General features: G+C 36.2%; 1 protein-coding gene across 1 annotated transcript in view; it reads left to right on the top strand.

Moving 5' to 3' along the window:
• The window catches only part of LOC121727171 (disintegrin and metalloproteinase domain-containing protein 10), an 87,569-nt gene that overhangs the window by 32,035 nt on the left and 31,756 nt on the right, over positions 1-23,778 (top strand). Inside the window, exons 2-3 of the mRNA XM_042114848.1 lie at positions 13,025-13,218; positions 14,381-14,447. Coding sequence (XP_041970782.1) covers positions 13,025-13,218; positions 14,381-14,447 — 261 coding nt within the window. The remainder of the gene's footprint in view (positions 1-13,024; positions 13,219-14,380; positions 14,448-23,778) is intronic.

Raw genomic sequence — 23,778 nt, 5'->3', positions numbered from 1 at the left:
AGTCATCACAATCCTGATTAGTTATCGGTTTATCGCAGTAGCAATAATTATGTACGGACTACGGATGTTTAATAAGCGTAGCACCACGTGTATGTGATATGTCGTATTTCTACCACTCTGCCACTGCTAATAATATTCGCACACGTGCAAAATGTTCAGTATTACGTCAGGTATAGAGAAAAACCATGAGAGTTTCGATCTTAGATCTTAGATCGAGTGTAGATGGATTAATTTTTTTTAAGAGCCTATGCTGTCCCACTGCTGGGCAAAGGCCTCCCCCAAAGTCCTCCAGTTCTTTCGATCCAATGCAGCCGTAGGTCAACCTGGCTCGTATTTGTCTAGCTCATCGCGCCATCTTTTTCGAGGCCGGCCACGGCGGCGTTATCCATCCTCTGGTATCCATTCTGTGGTGATCTTTGCCCAGCGGTCAGGGTGCATGCGACTTGTTTTTTTTTGTTTTTTATGAAATAAGGGGGCAAACAAGCAAACGGGTCACCTGATGGAAAGCAACTTCCGTCGCCCATCAACACTCGCAACATCAGAAGAGCTGCAGGTGCGTTGCCGGCCTTTTAAGAGGGAATAGGTTAATAGGGGAGGGTAGGGATGGGAAGGGAAGGGAATAGGGGAGGGTAGGGAAGGAAAAAGGGTAGGGGATTGGGCCTCCGGTAAACTCACTCACTCGGCGAAACATAGCGCAAGCGCTGTTTCACGCCGGTTTTCTGCATATATATATATATATATATATATATATATATATATATATATATATATATATATATATATATATATATATATATATATATATATATATATATATATATATATATATATATATATATATATATATATATATATATATATATATATATCTGAAACGATTTCTGTCACCGAACAGTGAACACCCATATGCAATTGAATTTCTAAACGATAAGGTAAGTATTAGGTAAGTACTGTTTATTTAATGAATGGGGCATCGTGTAACGACTAACGTGTATAGACAATGAGGGTGTTGCTACGATACGTTTATTTATTGGTTTCTTATCGTCCGTCCATCGGACACAATACACTTTTCCCGGAAAATAGGCTTTGTGTTAGTACCTATTGTATCAATAGGAATTTTTAGGATATCGTATATATGTACACTTATATTGATAGGTTAAAATAGAATCATAAATCTGAGACTTCGCCTTTGTGCATTATCATCAGACTTTCAAGAACTCTGATGGATGATGTTTACACTTTTTTCGCTGATAAAAGAAAAAAAAACGCGAATCCTACTATGTACTCGAATGGTTTGCATAAAACGTGATTCTGAGGAGTGGACTTAAACACTTTTCATAATAAATGTTATCATTAAAATGTTAACATGGTATCAAAGTAGACAGGAAGGTGCCCATATTAGAGTCGCAGTCACGTACTGGTTTTAGCATACAATAACACATAGCTCCAAGCGTATTTGGAATGAAATTATTATATAGCTGTGTACATGTACAGGAAGATATTAGCCTCTATCAAGAGTCCTTTCTGTCAGTTTTACAAATGGGGTTAGTGACTATGTGTAATCAAATACAAAAGCTGATAGATCAACACAAAGGACACCCTGAGACCCAGGGCCCCCGCTACCATATTATGTGCAATGCACACGGGCGCCATCCTCTACGGGCGTCAAATCGCCATCTTTAGGGGCGCCAAAACCAAGGACCCAAAAAATTTGCCTAAAGGGGCGCCAAAATCTTTTTTTTTGCACACAGGCGCCAGTAGCCCTTACAGGGGCCCTGCTGAGATCTACAAACTTGTTTTGGCTTGTTTCACCACTTTCTGATAAAGTGCCGAACAGGCTATTCACAACTTTTGTGACAGATTCTCCATTCATCATCTGTCAAGTTAATTGGTGGATATCTTATTCGTCACATCCAAATAGTGAAGCAGGCCCTAAGGGGACTAAAATTTATATATTATATATATGCTAGGTTTGAAAGCTTGTTACAAAAAAAAAGCTATTTCCCTAAGTTTTGAACGGACGTTAAATGAACATTGAGTTACTCAGAGCGAGTAATTCGATTCCAATCACCTTTAACTGGATGTAAGTACACGACGAATAGATTTTATGTCCTATCGGTCCTGCTAAGTGAGGACCTTGGGTCCCTCTGTATTGAAATGTAAATGCAATCAACGCTCGAAATTGCCTTTATATCTCCGCTGCATTCCTTTCGAGCGTCGCTGATGAATGGGAGCGATGTGATTGAATCGCACTTTACCTACGAATAAAATATTCCAGGGCGCTTAGGCAAATTGTGTTCAATTATATTGACAGCGAAGTTGGAAATCAAAATTGTATGGGTTTAATATTTCGACACCGAAACTTTAAAATATACTAGATGACGCCCGCTGCGCCTAGTTCAGTTCCGTTGCGCCTAAATTCGTTTATCGCGCGGGAACCGTACGTTTTTCCGGGATAAAAATTAACAAATTAATAATTAATAATAAATTAATATAGGTACTATGTAATGGATTAAACATAATCACATAAGGTATATCTAGGTATCGCCATTATGGCGATGCTTTATTGTCGAATCTCTCACATTTCTATTGTCCAACTTCGGCTCCGAAACCATCGAACGCAGTTGTCTGAGTACCCATGCTTTTTATTCAGAATAAAATATTCGAAAAGTGCTCGCATGCGTTCCGAAGTTGGCAATAGCGGTGAAGTGTTATTGTTCGCTGCACCGTGCGCGGTTTCCGCACTAAACCACTAGATTGGGCCATTGTACCCGCCATTGAAATCCATCTCTATTGAAGAGATAAGCATAATGACAGTTATTAGCGCACAAATGAGCACAACAATATTGTCGAGCACCGCTCCACCTACAATTATTGAAACTGTATTTTCAGTTGGCTGGGCTCTCGTGACGTCACATTTTATTTTCTCTTCTGTCAAAGGTATACCTAGTCGGTTAAAAATTATAATTAATAGTAACTATTCTCTTTAGTTATATTGCTGATTGTATTAATTAGATTTAGTTAACAAATACCTACCTTTTCTAAGAAGCTGGTAGTCTTTACCTTTGTATTTTTGCTAACGATTAGCTAAATTGCTCGCAATTTCGTTGCGTCGAAATTGGCTTGAGCAGCAGCCGTAACATTTTCCTGGACAAAAACTTTTCCTATGTGCTGACTGCTGAGACTAATTTCGGACGGATGCTTTGAGAAAAGGAAAGGAAAATCAGTTAACAGTATAGAGCCAAAAGCGTCGAAATTGGCTTGCGCAAGTACAGTTATATTTACCGGGACGAAAACTATTCTATGTCCTTAGTCCTTTTCTTAAAGTATCCGTCCGAAAGGAGAATGGGCAATATTGTATGGAGCGAGGGCTATCCGCGGCCAAGAACAATTCTAACATATGTATTACATTCATACTTAGGAGTTTTACAATTGCAGAGGAGAAATCTCATCGCCGAAATATACTTCAAAGTGGATAAAATACATTTTTATTTTTTGTACTTACTCGTGTTGAATATTAATAGCACTTAATTCTGCTGCTGGTAATCTAACCTAACCTAAACCTTGTTTTTTGATGCGCAGGGGAAACCCTTTATGGGTGATCCGGGTTGGGGATATGCCTCAGTTAAGCTGAAGCACCCCGGGGGGGGGGGTTATGTGTATGTAACCTAACCTAACCTTAGCCTAACATAACCTAAACCTAACCATTTTTTTAACCTAACCTAACCCAACCGAGGTACCAGACTACGCACATAACGTATGCGCAGCAGCACAAACTGGTTTTATTGTATTGATTGATTTGGAAGTTTATAAATACACAAATAGTAAATAATAATAGAGCAATATTGTGCTATGCGATCACATTATTTCGAACTTCAATTATTTTCTAAACTAAATGGAATTCAATAACACGTCCAAAGCAAGAGTTGTTCCTAAATATCAGTACTTTAATTTGACACTAATAATTACATCACTGGCCGCCGATAGCCCAAAATAGCCCATTGCCCTTTCGTCAAAATCATTTAATTGGTTATAGAGTCACAATTTAGCAAACAGACAGACTTGCATTAATATGTATCCACATTCAGCAACCGGTTAGTGGTGTTATCGCTTACAGGCAAACTGTAATAAACTGGTACACCGCCAGTGCCTTATCTCCGACCCACACGACACGTTCAACCTGAAACGTTCACAAAATTATATATTTATGCTATAATTCACGCCATCCAGTCAGCGGTTCGGTCGCAACACGGAAAAGCTTTGTACGGCTACCGAAACTGTACACCGGCTTTCGACCTCTTTGTTTATTTAAACAATGTTACTGCCAATTTCTAAAGAAACATAATATATTATTATGTGATATAACAAAATAATAACTTTATTTAATTATGTTAGTATTTTTAAAATTATGTTTTGTATAAACGCGATATAGCGTAATACAGGTGTAACAAAACTAAGTGATAATACTTACAGCGCTGAAAGTACAAGGACATGTTTTTTGTAAACTGATAATGACATCTATTTACTTTCGGCAAGCTAAAGCATATTTTTATTGAAAAAAAAAAATGAGCTTAGATACTTTAAAAGAAGCCGGGACTTTGTAATTACTCTTATAGCCAGAAAAAAAAAATCGATAATGAACTTCGAAATATGTTCCACATAATGTGTATGACAACGTTAACGGTATTCACAGACGAGTGCATACAGAATCGGCTGATGAAAATTAAATGTATCACGTAAATACGGCGGTGATCGGGACACCGACCTACTGACCCAGTGACACGGCGAAGGAAACTCCTCGCCCGAGTAATCCGCTCTTTAAACACAACTGGAATCCAACCTCGGATCCGTCATAACGATCTATTGATGGTTCCCCTTTATGACTTAAGTATATAAAGTTTTATGTGGAGATTTATGATGCATTTGAAAACGGAAATGGAGAATTATGATAAAGTTTTTTGAGGTGGTGTTGATAAATAGTGCGTATAGATAGAGACGAATTACCGCATTGGTTCTTGAAGTATAAATATGCACAACCACTGCTCTATTTCATGATATTATAATTTTGTAGCTATAGAGCTACAAAATTATCCCTATATGGATAGGGTTCGTTAAATTAGAATCAGACTAAGCGTGAGGCCACACTGCTTCTGCGTTGCGAACGCGTTGTATGCCACATAGCAGTGTTCCGCATACGTCAACATAGTATTATATGTATTTCAAGAAAATTAAAGCTCATCTTCTTTCCATCAACGCATCAATTAATGGCATTAATTGATGCGTTGATCTATAATTAGAATATGTTTCTCAAACTTCAGCGCCGTTGACACACCGCAACGCAACAGAGCAATGTGGCTTCGTTCTTAGTTCTTACTAATATTATCTGTCAAGAAAGCGAAGAAATTAAAAAGTGGCAACATCGTAGTGACATCCCTTTTTCTTAGATTGATTTGAAAGGGATGACACTACGATGTTACCACTTTTTAATTTCTTCACTTTCTTGACATACTATATATATTCCTACACCGACCGTGCCAAACAAAATGTATTTGTATTTTGTTGTGGACAGGCTGAAAAAAAGAAAAAGGTCAACGAGAATGAATGGGCTATTTATTTGCTTCAAGTTGAGGGACTTTAGGAGTGCTCGCTCAAGAGGGGCAATGTACCCCATATGTTCAGTTTATGTACGAGTACCTACACTTGTTACATATTATGAAATACACGGTAGACCATCTTCATTCTAGACTGCGCAGCGAGGTGCCCGCGACGCCGCTCTAGGTGTCGCGCCTGCACTGGTGCATGACGGTCGAAGATGTCGTAAACTCGTAAACTACCTCCGCGAGAAGATCACCTACACCTTGAGGCTGGAGCGTCTGCACTCTCGCCACATAGTGAATTTCAGTTCCTTTGTGGTGAGAATGCAGACTTAAGTTTAATACACAGAATTTTAAAACGCACACACAAGCGTGATTTCAGATTACCTTAAAAGCTATACAACGCAGTATCACGTTGCACGCGGGTAAAATTTGTATCTATGCTGTGCAGGTTTCATTTGAGGGATACAGCTAAGTTAGTCTACTGTATAATATATTTATACTTTTGGTTGTTTCTTCACCGTCCGAAGAGAGTCGTAGCCCGTGATTTACTTTTTCCATTCTTTTATATTACGGGAGAACAAAGTTACCATCATGTTAAAGTAATTTATATGTTATTTAATAGGTAATTATTTAATTAACACACATTTGCTTCTAAGTATTATACAGGTATTTGTGCAATTAATTAGAGAAATTGTGTTCACTTTAAAACTCGTCCTTACAAAGATAGGTAATGGTCATAATTCAACTTTTAGTTTTCCCTCTCGGCGACTATATTGGGCATTCAAATCAGTATCAAGTACTTAGGTACCTCCTTTATATTTAGGTACTTGGCCTACTTGCCTATTTAGTAGGCACATGATATTAAGTTAAGATGTTGTTATAATATGCTGGACTTAAAGTGCACTAAATTGACCATGCACTTAAAGTGCACTAAATTGACCATGCCGCTTGGAACGGTCTATACTCTATGTTATTTGTATTGACCATTCGCTCATACTTATATCTGCTTCGTGCTCCAGAGGTCTACATAATATTACGGGTATCTAAGGACGATGTGTCTCGTATAAACGTCTGCGTGTTATAATATGTCTGAACTACATGAATAAGATACACTATAGCTGTTTCATAATAGTGCTTTACGGTGGAACGTATCATAATACGTTGAACATGAGCTCTCCAATCTCCATTATTCCGTACTTCTAGTTATTAGTACTTGTCATATATGGTCTGACTAACAAACATACTGCCCACCTGGTGTTTGTTATTTCAACAGTCACGTCATTCCTAGATCTTGTCGGAATATTATTGCTTGTGAGTTGCGGAAAATTAATAAGGTAAGGCTTTGCACTAGGCGACTCTTATATACTTAAAAGTGGACTCTCTGAAAATATATTTTATATCAGGTTTATAGTCTACAACAACAACTACAAGTCATTAAATTAAGAAATTAAAAAAAACCCCGCCAAACAACTTTAAAAAGTAATGAAATAATATACTATTTTGTGTAAAGTGATATTTATTCCATAATTGTTATCACAGTGTATCGGGAGACCGCCAACAGTGTCTTTTGCATTTTGTATCGCAATGTCACTGATTGTCTCGATTCGGTTCGCTGTCAAGTGTGACTGACCCTTAAACTATAATGTTATGTGAAATCAAACATCTACATCAGCGGTCCCCCGACACACCTTGACAACAATTATGGACTAAAATATCACTTTGCACTTAGTATATTATTTCATTACTTTTTAAAGTTTTTTGGCGGGTTTTTTTTTTAATTTCTTAATTTAATTTTTAACCCCCGACAAAAAAGAGGGGTGTTATAAGTTTGACGTATCTGTCTGTCTGTTTGTCTGTGTGTGTATCTGTCCGTGGCATCGTAGCATCCAAACGGGTGGACCGATTTTGATCTAGTTTTTTTTTAAATGAAAGCTGACATGATCGAGAGTGTTCTTAGCTATAATTCATCATCATCAGCCTGTTCAGTGCTGAACAATCAGGGTTTGCCTGGTTCATGAAAAGGCGTAAGCAACTTGTAGTCGTTTGATGGGTTTTATATTTCATTCTAGTTTGTGACATTTGTAAATATACAATATACGTGTACACATAATAATGGAAAGTTGACCTGGTGCTGCAGCATCACCTGGTAATCAATAGGATATCCAACTCCTCGCCAACTTAGAGCAGAGGTTTGGTGTTTGGGATCATTTTAATTGCGACAACCAATAAGAAGTAGATAAACAGTAAATATGTACATGCTGCTGCTGCAGCATCACCTGGATTCTATAGGAACCGAGCTTCGTATGAACCCAAAGTGGAGGTTACTTGTTTGGTATCATATTAACGGCCTCATCGAAAAGGAATGGATAGATGGTAATCATGAGAATATCATTCTGTTGATAGGAATTAGTCTGCACTATTTAAAGCAATACAAGTTTAAAAATTATGAAATAAAATTAAATTAAGAAATTTAAAAAAAACCCCGCCAAAACAACTTTAAAAAGTAATGAAATAATATTTACTGCCTTTAAGTTCAAATAATTACTAACTTGTGTAAAGTAATATTTTAGTCCATCATTGTTGCCAAGGTGTGTCGGGGACCGCTAATGTAGATGTTTGATTTCACAAGTTTAGGGATCAATAATTCACAGCGAACTGAATCGAAATAATCAGCGACTTGGCGGTTGTAGGTTGTAGTTTACTTGGCGGTCCCCCGACACACCGTGACAACAATGATGGACTAAAATATTACATTACACAAGTTAGTAATTATTTGAACTTAAAGGCAGTTATTTCATTACTTTTTAAAGTTGTTTGGCGGGGTTTTTTTTTTTAATTTCTTAATTTAATATTTCATGCTTTTCAAACTTGTGTTGGTTATAGTGCAGAATAATTCCTATCAACGGTATCATATTATATCCCAATGAATACCATCTAGCAGTGTGATTTTGGATAAGGCCGTCGTCAATATGAGTCCAAACTCCAAACATGAAACCTCCACTTTGGGTTCATAATATGGAGCTCGGCTTCTATAGAATCCAGGTGACGCTGCAGCAGCAGCATGCAAAAATTTACTGTTTATCTACGTCTCACTAGTTGTCGGAATTAAAATTAGCCCAAACACGAAACCATTGCTCTAAGTTGGTGAGGAGTTGGGTATCCTATTGATTACCAGGTGATGCTGCAGCACCAGGTCAACTTTCCATTAATGTGTAAATATTCATAAATGTCACGAACTATAATGCAATAAAGCCCACCAAACGACTGCAAATTGCTAGTCGGCCCTTCACGAACCAGATGAACCGCGATTTTTCAGCACGGAGCAATTTGATAATGATGAACTACAGCTAAGAACACTTTCAATTAAGTCAGCTTTCAAACAAAAAAAACTAGATCAAAATCGGTCCACACGTTTGAATGCTACGATGCCACAGACAGACAGACAGACAGACCGACGCGACGGACAGACACATCAAACTTATAACACCCCTCTTTTTTGTCGGGGGTTAAATATACAAAATTTTATGGATGTAAAAATACAAAAATTCATGGAATTAAAAAAAATATGAGACAAAACGCTTTTCCTTGAAAACAGCACATTTTTTAGTTAGGTATCTATATACGTGAGCCAAAAACTTTGTATCCCTTTTGATAAAAAATGGGGAAACGTAGTTGAATGAAATTATGCACAGTTATGGTTTATATGGTGAAGGAGTGCATCGAGCTAATATTCTTTTGAAATTATGCTTTTATCATACATTTTTTAACAAATAAAACATTACACACACTACAACACACACACTAGGAATATGACAGATTATTGAGTGACAAGCCTATACATAGGAATTATAGTATTTTATTTATAGTTGAAGTCTGTTGACAACAAGTTGACAAATTGAAAATGGATTATAGTTTTTTTGTTATGTTCGATCCACACTAACGTTTAACGTCAATGCCCAACAACGCGACAATTATTGCGATAATTTTAACGCGTTAAAGTTGGTGGCTACACTTGAACGGTCAACGTTTAATGCCCAACGGCGTTGAAAACGGCATTGAAAACGGCGTTGAAAACGGCGTTGATTTTACTTAACCGACTTCAAAAAAAGGAGGTTATTAATTCAACGCGTATGTATGTAATATTCCAGAACTGCCTAATTTTCGTATATCAGCGTCTGAACAAATGTGCCAAAATATTTCAAAGTGTAGGTATTTATGTATGTAAGTATGTATGTATGTTTTTGTGCTTGTGTTCGCATATCTCTGGAACTACCATTGCGATTTCAGTAAATCTTTTTTTATTGTATTAATTATTGTTCAACTTAGGGAATAGTGCAAGTTGCATCAACATTGGTTCAGTAGTTTTAGAGGTAGGGAGATTTAATTCTAAATTACGTACAATTTTGAAGTTGCTTTTATCTTTTTATAATGTTAATTCATTTCTTCAAAAGGTAATAATTCTATTATTCGTCGTCAAGCATCACTTTGCATTCCACGATTCTTGTAACTTTTGAGTTTCAGATCCCACAAACATGGTTCGGTTTGCAAAATCTCAAAAAAAAAGCAATTTCTTTCTCATTAGGAGTAACTAGAGTGGAGTGAAGACTCCATTACCAAAGTACGTATTTAAATATTTTAAACGTGCGATTTAAATGCAAACAAGTCGAAGCCAACACGTGTGATCGCGTCGGGCTCTCAACGCAAAGTGACGATACGTAGTGTGGCCGCTTCATCGCATTAATTCTCGCGTTAATCTCTTTGATGTACCGCCACTAGAGTTATCGCCAAACGGAAAACGGCATTGTAAACGCCGTTGAAAATTATCGCGTTAAATTGTGGCTACACCTACGGCTAACGTCCAACAACGCGATAATTAACGGCGTTTGACGTTAGTGTGACCCGAACATTATATGGCGACAAGTTCCAGAGACAAGAGTTAAAGAAGTATCATAAAGTCAATATTTTTACAAAATATAAGCAGTAGTCCTAATGCCGTTGAAACTAAGGTCGAATTTCGACCATTGGGCGATCTCTAGTAGTGTTTTATTCTTTAAACTCTGAGTAAAGCTCGGTTTTTAAGTACTTAGAAGTACTTAATAATTTCAGGTTTGTAACATAATTTACAAGGTAAAAGACGATAATATACAACAATGAATCGATAAAAAATAAATTCAACATTCCGTTCATTAGGTTTCATTAATGTCGGAAAGTTAGGAATAGTCTTGAATTTAGTGTCTGGCGGGGTTTAAGTTAAGTCTATTGTCCCGGAAGGTCTCGGAAACTTTATAATTAATGTCGCTGAAAAATTCGCCCGTAGGAAATCGAAGTCGGGCGGCGTTTAATCAAGCGATGGGATCGAGCCGCCTAATGAGGAGCGGGCGGCGGGCGGTATTGGCCCGTGTTCCCCGCGACGCTTCATTACCGCCCGGGACTTGGCCGACCGCTAATTACAAATAATCATTCACGAATAAACTAAAATGTAAATAATCTGAATTTAAATAATTAATAATGTTCTATCAGAGAAGTTGATTCATAGGCGGACCTACGTAATTTGGTCACGTTTTGTCAAACCCAGCTGACCGATCACGAATTGACATAATCTTACCAAATGACGTAGGTCTGTCAACTGTCTATGAATCAATTTATTCGATGGTACATAAAAAAATTGATATTCTTCTTGTATTTGCAAAATAAAATGGCCTAAACACATAATAGCAACATTTTAGACCTTTAGCCTTTAGCTCTTTTTTGGACGCTTTTTGCCATTTTACCATTAATCAAATAACAAACATATTAAATTGACGAAGTCAGACCCGAGGCACAGTGAGCAACATAAAAACTTTTTAATTGCATTATGTACGAATCTTTGTTGTTAACTCAAACGAGCATTATAATTATTGTTAAGTAGGACTTTTTGTGTTCTTATTGTGTACTTTACGGTTGAGATGTGCCGCTACGAAAATGAAAGCCATATGAAAATAAAGAACGCACTCTGATTGTTATTTAATCTTTGAGGAAATTACACATTGAGAAAATTTAATTTGCGTTGACATCTACGAATAATAAAAACTAGTTGACATGTTGACTGATTTCATAAAACATACGTAATTTCATACCACAAGGCACGATATGATTCATAACACTTCATATTAGTTTTTTGTGACTAATATAAGTAAACGTACTGTATAATTATTAGTATGGAGTAGTGACTACACAACAGGAAAGTGTATTTTAACCTTTAATACGAAAGTAAAGAAAGTTCAAATATAGCAAGTTTGTCGCAGGTAATTGGGAAATAGTGCAGAAGCGATCCAGTCCGCCCCAGTCGAATTAAGATTTAGTGGTTCCTAAATTGGGCCACTTCACCAAAAATTCGATTCCGACCCGACTCACTGCTCGCCCAAAATAAATACTATCCCAAATATAGGTCGGCGAGATTGACTTTTGTAGACGTTTTATCGCAACGAGCCATGGTGGGAATTTAAAATATGCATGATTGCATATTCTATGCATTTTATATCGTGTATTAAATGTATTTCCGAACGAGGTGCATTGATTCATCAACTTTTACAATATTCAGCACAGCGTTTTTATTGACATTGTAGAGAACGAAATGCCTAACGTGTTAAAGAAAGATTAAAAATTAAAATTCATATTTGAATAAAATGTTTTACATGCCACCTATTAAAAGTATACAACATTATTAATATTAAAATGCCTGTAATATGCCAATTTATCATTTTAATATGACACAAAAATACATTTTTGCCTGGACCCTAGTGGCCCTACCTACATTACTTTCATCTTGGTAGCAGATGGCAAAAGATTCGATTCCATGGTTACATCCATAGGCCGTTCCAGTTCGATGCAACTGTGTTATGTAAACAAAACCCACTTTCCATTTGCCAAAAATACTTGCAACAGATGCGTTGGACTAACAAAACGTCTCACTCTAGGAACTTCAGTTAACCGATGGAACTCACCTGTTTGTTCAGGGCTCAAGACACCAGATTTTCATGACATGATTGTTTATGGTCACAAATAAGTATTTTGAATTGAATGACATACTCAATACTCATCATTGTAAAGGCTAGCCTGTACGTATACTTATCTCTGCTATGGTATCACTTGTATTAAAATTGTAGACTGTAGAGAGTCTTCTGCGGTCATCACCATTTCGAAAACTATGTCATGGGACATAGACCTTTCTTACAACTGAAGGCGATTGATACAGTCGGTCGGACTTATCGGTCTTGTTTTGTACATTTTCGTGTGTGTGTGTGTGTGCGGATGAATGCCGACTGTGATCAGTCCTCCCAATATAACCGTATCGATCAGCCTAACTGTTATAATGGTAGATTAAGTTAGAACTTGAGTATTTGTAAACAAATATGCAGATTTTAACGAACCGTTTCGTTTTGTTGCAGCGTCTCGCCGCCTGAGCGAGTACGTGGAGCACTACGAGCCGCTGGAGTACGACACGGCGGCGCTGCATACGCAGCACCTGCGCGCGCGCCGCTCCGTCGACCCCGCCGACCTGCGGCTCGACTTCAGCGCGCACGGCAGACGGTTCCGCCTGCGGCTGCGGCGAGACCTCTCCGCATTTGGAGAAGGGTTCCGGGTTAGTATCTTGTAGTATAACACTAGCTTGAGTACGACACAGCGGCGCTGCACACACAGTAACTACGCGAGCGCGCAACGTAGCCGCCGCGAATACGTTTCAGACGCGCACCAAGATAACAGCGGTGCTTTGTAAATGTGTTTGTTGTGCAGCCACAGCGTTTTCGCGACGAATACGCTGTGCGCCCACTCCGTCCTAAATCCGCTCGTCAACCGCTACCTATGATAAAGGCCTAAGTCTTATGCCCTGGCCACACTAACGTCAAACGCCGTTAATTATCGCGTTAATTCTAAAACATGTTATAGCATTGTCGCCTTTAATTAGTGGCATGTAAAGGCGATAATGCTATAACATGTTTTAGAATTATTAACGCGATAATTAACGGCGTTTCTCGTTAGTGTGGCCAGGGCTTTACTGTGTAGTGATGAATGATGATCTGCGCCTAACCTCGTTTACTGACTGATTTAATGCGTCCTAGTTTGTTAAAGAGAAAAAAAACCCGAATGGAACGAAGTTATTTCTGATGTTCAAAAAACTTGTACACTCAAAAATATATTTAAAAAAAACGCCATCTATGACGCCCAGGAATACTATCAACGCCCTCTGGTAATAATTCCATACAGGTAATAATAAAAAAGTGTCGAGATCTAATATCGTTCTGTCTAGCCTCCTTTACGCCGAACGCGCGATATGGAACATTGTTCCAAAAACAGATAAGATTCCTTGTGTAATTCGCTCGCACTTGGGCACTAAAGAAATGACTTCCGACATATGAATAACTAAACGTTCTACGCGGCTTCGCCCGTGTAAATTAGATATATCACAGACAAATTAGTCCACAAAAAATATCCTATGATCCTTCACGTGGTCTACTTCTTATCTGTGCCAAATAATATAAAAATTGCTCCAGTAGTTCGTGAGATTAGCCGTTTCAAATAATTTTCCCCGTTTTTTCCACATTTCCCTCTATTCCTTCGCTCCTATTAGTCTTAGCGTGATAAAATATAGCCTATAGCCTTCCTCGATAAATGGGCTATCTAACACTGAAAGAATTTTTGAAATTGGATCAGTAGTTCCTGAGATTAGCGCGTTCAAACAAACAAACTCTTCCGCTTTTTAATATTATAATACTAGTATAGATAATTGTACAATTTGTTATCAGGTCGAAGGCTCCCAGGGCCAGCTCCACGATGTCGACACATCACACATATACAAAGGGGAGATGGTTGGTAAGTAAACACTTTCTAGTGAGTTTCTTCGGTCTTTTATTTTTAACAAAATTTATAGCTCAAGTTTTCAAATTGACACTTGGCTAGTGCCAATCCCATCAAACATAAGTAAGTGAACATAAAAACATTTGAGGGGAAAAAGAAAAATTTTGTAGGTAATGCAAAACTAGTGATGTTGTTGGGTAAGGACGTTTTAAATTATTATTCCAAATTATATTTAATTCTGTGACAGGAACTTTTTTGGAAGTATAGTGGTAGAGGCAGGAGTTTTTGCGGTTGACATGTCGCCACGCGCCCTTCAGCCTGGTCTATTGTAGTGCGCCCTGAAAACACGACGTTATCTCCATGTCAGCGATAAGGATTTGAGCCCCTGACAACTGTCTTAATTAGACGCTTTGTGTATAATTATTATTATTTATTTATTAAACAATAAAGAAAATACAATCACAAACTTAATCTAATACAGTGTAACATAAACCATTACTGGTTTTTCCGCACACTGCCATTCGTCTTCGACAGATCTTTTTAAACAATAGTACTATTTATGATACCAACTAAGTAAGTACTTAAATATAATATTATGGTCGCTTGTTAAGCATTAGTGCCCCAACCCACAATTTTTTGATTTTAAAATATTTTGAATGCAGTCTTGTTCTAAATCATCTAAAGAACTCAATACGTAATTTTTTGTGGGTTAGTACATAAATGCCTAAAGCGTCCATATAGCAAAAAATATATATGTTTTTTTTTTCAAAAACAATTTAACTAATAATAATAAAAAATAAATAATAAAAAATAAATAAAATTAAACTATCAAATTCAGCCCCTTGCTTGCGAGGAAATAAAAAATCGCGAGACGAGCTAACTGTATGTACCTTAAGTATAAGCAAGAGTAGGAATAGTAAATAAATTTCTTAGCAGTGTTTATGATGACAAAAACTCAGCCGACTTTAATTTTATAACTACTTACGTTGTAAATCATGATTGCAATTAAAGAAAAATCGATTATGAAGATCTATGAATAATTATTATAATCACTGCTTATGAATGAAAATCAGATCAGTAGTTTAGGCGCTACAGTAAAACAAACATGTAACATATACTTCTAATACCACGTAGTATTATAATATTATGTTAATAAGTTACGTAGCAAAAGCTTGACTTTTTTTGCCCCGTAGATCGACGTAGCACTCGTAGGCTCGTAGCTTCGTAGCTGCTAGTTGCTACAATCTCTATTTTATACAATTTGGTTGCGTCGCGTTTTAGTTGTACTGGGTTCAAAGTATTTTAGCGTTTTAGTTGTACTGGGTTCAAAGTATTTTAGTAGATTTTACGGGTGTATTGGAAAATTTAATTAGTTGTACTTGTTTTTAATAGAAGTGCATAATTATATTAAGCTCCACTTTATTTGGTTCAGAGGTTGTAATTTGTTACAACCCCTCTCTTTACAATATATCTATGTAGTCGAGTTATGCACATAGTAGAAGATTTAAGTGCATATCCGGGATTTATTTGTCGTAGTCCAGAATCCAGATATCTAATTAAACCTCAGATTTAAACAGAACGCAGTGTTGTTAAAAAAGACCGTGGAAGTTTAAAAGCAACTAGGCATTATTAGTCTTTATCCCTTTCGTCTCTATTTAAAGAAGTTATGTCCCGATGTCTCTACTAAGTTATGGTTTTGATGTAAAACAATGCACATGCACACAAATGATTGCGGAAGTTTTGGTACAGCTCGACTGGCTAAAGATTTTGAAGACTAGACTAGTCTAGTACCTTTTTAGTTACCTAGGTAAGTATGTTCCAAATCGTAAGCGGTGAGACGAGGCACAAAATTTTGACTATAGATACGCGGAATCTCTATAAAGTTTTGTTACCATGCCACGCCACGTTAATGTTTTGGACTAGTCTCTCTATTTGATTAAGTTATATACGGCATTGGCGCTAGGTCCTTATAACTTTTTACATATTTTGATGATTGTCAACCAATTCCTTAGGTTTTCCGGTGACGAAGATTGACATCTTTTCATCGTCTAGAAAACCAAAAATCTCCACTGATAGGATAGGTTACGGTTGGGCATTCATCTACCGAATCCATTTATCTTATTATATTGATGACTAGATGTCCCGCGCGGCTTCGCCCGCGTAAATTAGAAATTTTACAGAATCCATAGGTACATTTTCCCATAAAAAATATTTCCCCCGTTTTTCCCACATTTTCCTGAGTTTCTTCTGTCGTATTAGTCTTAGAGTAATAATATAATATAACCTTCTTGATAAATGATGAGTCTTACTCGATAAATGATCTATCTAACACTGAGATAAGTTTTTAAATCGGACCTGTAGTTTCTGAGATTGACGCGTTCAAGCAAACATACTCTTCAGGTTTATAATATTAGGTAGATATAGATTTTTTTTAATTATCGCTTGACAAACTCGAGTCTCGATCTAAAAGACTATGATATGGTAGTGATGATGATGATGATGAAGAATGTAATTTGCATAGTAGCATATGCTTTCTGTTCTTAAAACAACGCCGAAACTCCCAAACTTGTATCTATAAAGAATCAGGAATTCTCTCAGCACCTTCCGAACCACAGTATACCAGGTATATCTCGGTGCAAAATCTTACTTGTTGGTAGCATATGCTTAGAATACTTCTCACGAAACCGAAGTCACCATATGTTTCCCTATAAGTTTTGAGGAGTTCCCTCGATTACTTATGGATCCTTCATCAGATCATCACTTTTCTGAATATAATACCAAATTGGGATGATACCCTATATACCAAAAGAAAAATTTTGAAAATCGGTTAACCAACGGCGGAGTAATCGTTGAATATAAGAAAACGAACATAACACCTCCCCCATTTTGAAAGTCGGTTAAAATTGTAGCCTATGTGTTATTTATTTAATATTTTAATCAGCACATGAATTGAATAACAAAATTTTTTTCAAATTAATCGTAGCACCATCTGTCAGGACAAACTAAAATTGAAATAGAATAATATTGAATGCGATGATAGCGCCGTCCGCCGGATCTAATGTAAAACATTCCAAAATCAACAACTCCTTATAAATAAGAAATTAATTGAAAAAACATTTTCCAGTAGACCAAACTAAATTAAAGTAAATCTAAACCATTCTCGAATCTCCACGAACACACACAAAAAGTTTCATCAAAATTGGCCAAGATAAGATAAATCCGTTCAGCCGTTCTCGAGTTTTAGCGAGACTAACGAACAGCAATTGATTTTTATATATATAGATTTATCTTTCGATTTCTATATAGTCTTATTAAAAAAATAATCGGATAGAGTAACAACTTAAGTTAGCTAAAATAAAAAAATAATCGGACAGAGTAACAACTGAAGTTAGCTAAAATTGTGTTTATTTATGTACTATGTATTTTGAGACTATGCAATTTTGTCGCGTTCGCGATTCACTTTCACTTTTGTTGAGTTTCAGAACGCGATATTAGGTCCTCCAACGCGCACGCGAATTTGAACTTTATGCAGCGGTAATAAATTACAAATTGACTCTCCATTTTATTTAGAAAACGTTTGTATGGGAAATAGAAAAATGCTGTTTTGAGGATTTTCCCGGCAATTATTCGAATTTTTCTCACCTTTTAAACCTTCCCTAGACCTCCACGAATAATTCAAGACCAAGATAAGATAAATCCGTTCAGCCGTTCTCGAGTTTTAGCGAGACTAACGAACAGCAATTGATTTTTATATATATAGATAATAATTAATAAGATAGCAGATAAAATAAGAAGACTAACAATTTTCACTGATACACAGTGTTCTAGCTTCTTTCTACCGTTGTGTATAGAAAGACTAGCCATAACCGATACGCGATCATCTAAACTTCTTTCTACCGAAGCCTACCATCTCACCATTAAGATCACCAATAGGTGATGCAATACAATGATCATGGAGTTTCGGTACAGCGCGGGCGGGGCTGGCGGGGCGGGCGGCCGGTGTAAGCGGATAAGTTGTGAGGGCTGCCGCATCGATCGCAGTTCGTCGCCCTACTTACTGTTGTGATGCACTTACCCAGTTCGCCATTATGTGCACACCAATTATCTTACACGTGGCATTGGACCCAAATGTCACTGAGACACCAATTATCTTACACGTGGCATTGGACCCAAATGTCACTGAGTTGGATAAAAGATTTCAAGATGCTGGTTTAGATAATTTTGTAGAGTTCAAATATGTTCTCAATTTTTTCTGTTTATTAAATTCTATTCAAAACAATCTAAATTTTAGGAATACCAATTCTCATGTCATGAATCTGAATTTTGTTAAAAAAATTCCACATAGAACTTAGATCTATAGAATTTGAAATATAATATTATAAAATTAAAATAAAAAGTTGTCGTATAAGTTGCCATCTTATAAAATGTTCTCTGGTGTGACGTACTTAACCTGACCTTACCTATGATGTCGGTCAATTTAAAAGGGGTCGTCGCTTCATGAGAAGGCTCGTCGCTTGTCTTCATGCATAATTATTTGTGTAATCAGCGTTACTTCTCTACGGGCTCACCTACATTTTAGACGCGAGATTTTCTAGGTAGTTTTTATTTTATTACTAGATGTCCCGCGCGGCTTCGCCCGCGTAAATTAGAAATTTTACAGAATCCATAGGTACATTTTCCCATAAAAAATATTTCCCCCGTTTTTCCCACATTTTCCTGAGTTTCTTCTGTCGTATTAGTCTTAGAGTAATAATATAATATAACCTTCTTGATAAATGATGAGTCTTACTCGATAAATGATCTATCTAACACTGAGATAAGTTTTTAAATCGGACCTGTAGTTTCTGAGATTGACGCGTTCAAGCAAACATACTCTTCAGGTTTATAATATTAGGTAGATATAGATTTTTTTTAATTATCGCTTGACAAACTCGAGTCTCGATCTAAAAGACTATGATATGGTAGTGATGATGATGATGATGAAGAATGTAATTTGCATAGTAGCATATGCTTTCTGTTCTTAAAACAACGCCGAAACTCCCAAACTTGTATCTATAAAGAATCAGGAATTCTCTCAGTACCTTCCGAACCACAGTATACCAGGTATATCTCGGTGCAAAATCTTACTTGTTGGTAGCATATGCTTAGAATACTTCTCACGAAACCGAAGTCACCATATGTTTCCCTATAAGTTTTGAGGAGTTCCCTCGATTACTTATGGATCCTTCATCAGATCATCACTTTTCTGAATATAATACCAAATTGGGATGATACCCTATATACCAAAAGAAAAATTTTGAAAATCGGTTAACCAACGGCGGAGTAATCGTTGAATATAAGAAAACGAACATAACACCTCCCCCATTTTGAAAGTCGGTTAAAATTGTAGCCTATGTGTTATTTATTTAATATTTTAATCAGCACATGAATTGAATAACAAAATTTTTTTCAAATTAATCGTAGCACCATCTGTCAGGACAAACTAAAATTGAAATAGAATAATATTGAATGCGATGATAGCGCCGTCCGCCGGATCTAATGTAAAACATTCCAAAATCAACAACTCCTTATAAATAAGAAATTAATTGAAAAAACATTTTCCAGTAGACCAAACTAAATTAAAGTAAATCTAAACCATTCTCGAATCTCCACGAACACACACAAAAAGTTTCATCAAAATTGGCCAAGATAAGATAAATCCGTTCAGCCGTTCTCGAGTTTTAGCGAGACTAACGAACAGCAATTGATTTTTATATATATAGATTTATCTTTCGATTTCTATATAGTCTTATTAAAAAAATAATCGGATAGAGTAACAACTTAAGTTAGCTAAAATAAAAAAATAATCGGACAGAGTAACAACTGAAGTTAGCTAAAATTGTGTTTATTTATGTACTATGTATTTTGAGACTATGCAATTTTGTCGCGTTCGCGATTCACTTTCACTTTTGTTGAGTTTCAGAACGCGATATTAGGTCCTCCAACGCGCACGCGAATTTGAACTTTATGCAGCGGTAATAAATTACAAATTGACTCTCCATTTTATTTAGAAAACGTTTGTATGGGAAATAGAAAAATGCTGTTTTGAGGATTTTCCCGGCAATTATTCGAATTTTTCTCACCTTTTAAACCTTCCCTAGACCTCCACGAATAATTCAAGACCAAGATAAGATAAATCCGTTCAGCCGTTCTCGAGTTTTAGCGAGACTAACGAACAGCAATTGATTTTTATATATATAGATAAGCGAGTAGAATCCCTTATAAAATGCTTAGAAACATACTACAATAATTATTTTTTAATAAATAGTTCTACATAAAATTCGTGTTCAAATTCGGCGATAGAGTAGTTAAACTTAGCTTTATTTAAGTGATATTATTATAAATATGAAACGTTAATTCGTTTGTTTGTTTACATTAAAAATTAATGAAAATTACTGGACTGATTGAGGGTAGGACATAGGATACTTTTTATTGCAGGAAAGTGTGCGGTTTCCTCGTTATCTGGGAGCACGGCAGTGCTCCAGCCAAGCTTTTTAGCAAAGGCACGGCCGTAGCATACTTTTCTCGAAGCAATTCGCGGCGTTTTCACACCCCCTTTATCTTCGATGTTAACAAAGCTAGGGATTTAGAATTTCCGGTGACTAGGAGCAAGTATTAAAACTAGCTTAACCTCCAAATTATATAACATTTCGATAAATAGTTTAATAGTTACGGATGATCAAAGTTACTACATTTTGTCACTCACTGACTGACAGATCATCAAAATTCTAAGGTGAGCCTAATTCTCTAGCAGACTGAGAACCTTGAAATTTGGCAACAAGGTAGGTCTGTATCCACATGAAAGGAAAAATTATGAAACTGGCCAAGTTCCACTAGGACTGGCGTACGTAGGGTTCCGTACCGTAAATTTATATGGGAGCCCCCCTTAAACCACAAGTTTATATACTTTTTATTACTTATTATTAAAGTTGAAATACAATTAAGTATTTTCTGAAATTTTTAAAAAAACCTTTCTTTTACCATTAGGGATATAGAGCAAAAAAGGGCAAAAAAACGTGTTTGTTGTATGAGACCCATAAATGATTAATCGGCATTTATTTTATTTTTGTTGGACTATTAGCTTTTATAGCGACAACAAAAGTACATAATTTGTAAAAAATTAAAATATCTAGCTATTGCGGTTCTCGAGATCTAGCCTCGTGACACACGGACGAACGACAGCAGACAGACAGCGAAGTCTAGACTCATCAGGAATAGGCTCCCGTTTTAATCCTTTGGGCAAGGAAACCTAAAAACTGAAAAGTATAATATAACTTTATTAAATAAAAGAAAAGTTTTTTATGTTTGTGGCTTTGCAAGATTATTAAAATGAGTTTCGACTTCATAATAATTATTTTACGTACAAAAGGAAAAATAGTGTTAACAAAGTTAACAATGAAACTATGATTATTAAATTCGATTAAAATATAAATGAAATCAGAACTGCGAATTACGATGTACACTCCATACTCGCTCGATAGATGGTGTAGCACTCCCTTTATATCGCGGTATCGCTTGTTTGCGGAGTATAATTATTATGGTTTAAAAATCCGGGATAGGTCGTAATACTCAATCGACAATAACCTCCTGAAAGTTCAAAGGTTGTTGGGCTATCATCATATAATTTATACTTTGTAGAAGTACCTACCTGTTATTATCAATTAATTTTACGACCTAGAATATATACCTAGAGATAGAGAATGGGTGCTAAGCTAAGTACAGAAAAGTTTTAACGTGACCTGAAAAGAAAAGAAACCTTAAAAAAAGAAATGAAATCCCACCAAAACATTAAATGTAAAAAGGAGCCAAGCAAAATATTGCATAGCCATGCAATATATCTATCGTAAAAAGTTTTCAGATCACATTCAAGCCAAGCCTTCAACTTATTTTGTAATTTAAATCAACATTCAGTAAATTTATCAATAGTTTTCTTTATTTTATAATTATTATAGTGGCTTGGCAATGAGCACTAGAAAAATAATCAGCGACTGATTGGATTTATTGGGTCCCATCGTCCACATGCGTCGTTACATGCTAAAAAACACTTTACGCTTGCCGTTTGTGTAAGCATGAACTACCCTAAATATGAAGTTTTATATCTATTTTTCTCGTGCTCAATCAATATTAAGTGAATTTATCAATAGATAAATTCACTTAATATTGATTTAAATTACAAAATTCATCTCACCATTCATTAACGAATCTCGATCGTAGCTATTTGATATTATTATGAATTTTTATTGATTGTGCCCGAATGAAAATGTAGGTCAACAATGAAGTGCTCTTAACATTTTATGTTTGTTTTGTTTGAATAAGTGAACGACTCAAATTAAATTCTTCATCCAAAATAACGTAGAGTCAATATTTTATTTTTTCGGTTTGCTCCCGATAATAGGTCCCGCTGCGCCCCTAGAGCACGATTCCAACAGTAAAATGGCCTATACATTGCTATAATAATTCAAAAAAAGCAAGGGCGCAGTTGTAGAAGCTCGCACAGGGCGCAAAAAAGACTGTTTACGGCACTGTTAGAAAACAATATAGTTATTTTACAAAATACCATCTAAACTGCATTTTATCATATAAATACGCTAGTCATAAAATATTCTTTATTCTCTTTATTATAATATTATAGAAATATCATTATTTACAACTAAGCGAGACGAGACGAGACAACTGGTAACGAGACGAGACCGAGACTTGAACGAGACTCAATTTTTTGAGGATTGACGAGACCGAGACGAGATTTTTGTTACTCTCGCTTACTCTCGTCTCGTGTGAAGCCCAATCATTACTCAACTGTAACTTAATAGTTGCTTCTGTAACTTTGCGAGATACAACACAAGTTACTACAATACAGTGATTTGAAATAATGGCGCTGTAATGTAGATTTCATATCGTAAAGTGTTGTTTTATTCCTGTTTATATGGAAGTCATCTTTACGAGCGTTTAAAAGTAAAACGATAATGCTTTGATACACTAAGGTCCGCTTTCACCATTCTGGGTTAATGTCAAACGTATGTCAAGATATTGCCTTGTCCTTCATAAGTAAGAGGAGAGACAGAGACAACACGATGTTAACTAAAGATTAACTTTAATGGCGCAAGTGAGCCCGAGTGTGGACGCTTTCGTTGACATGTTGAAATTATACTCTGCTCTCAGCCATGTGTCATTTGTTTCATGAAGCTTCATCCATAAATATCTCGCTCAAGGGTTATTGCTTCTTCAATATGTTATAAAAGACATGATAAATATTATAGCGCTTCATTAACAGCACATACAATTTGTTTGAATAGATGCTAATAAATAA

The sequence above is a fragment of the Aricia agestis genome, chromosome 5 (assembly GCF_905147365.1).
Source record: "Aricia agestis chromosome 5, ilAriAges1.1, whole genome shotgun sequence".
Classification (NCBI taxonomy): domain Eukaryota; kingdom Metazoa; phylum Arthropoda; class Insecta; order Lepidoptera; family Lycaenidae; genus Aricia; species Aricia agestis.
Note: the sequence above shows the minus strand (reverse complement) of the source record. Positions and strands in the feature narration are given on the sequence as shown.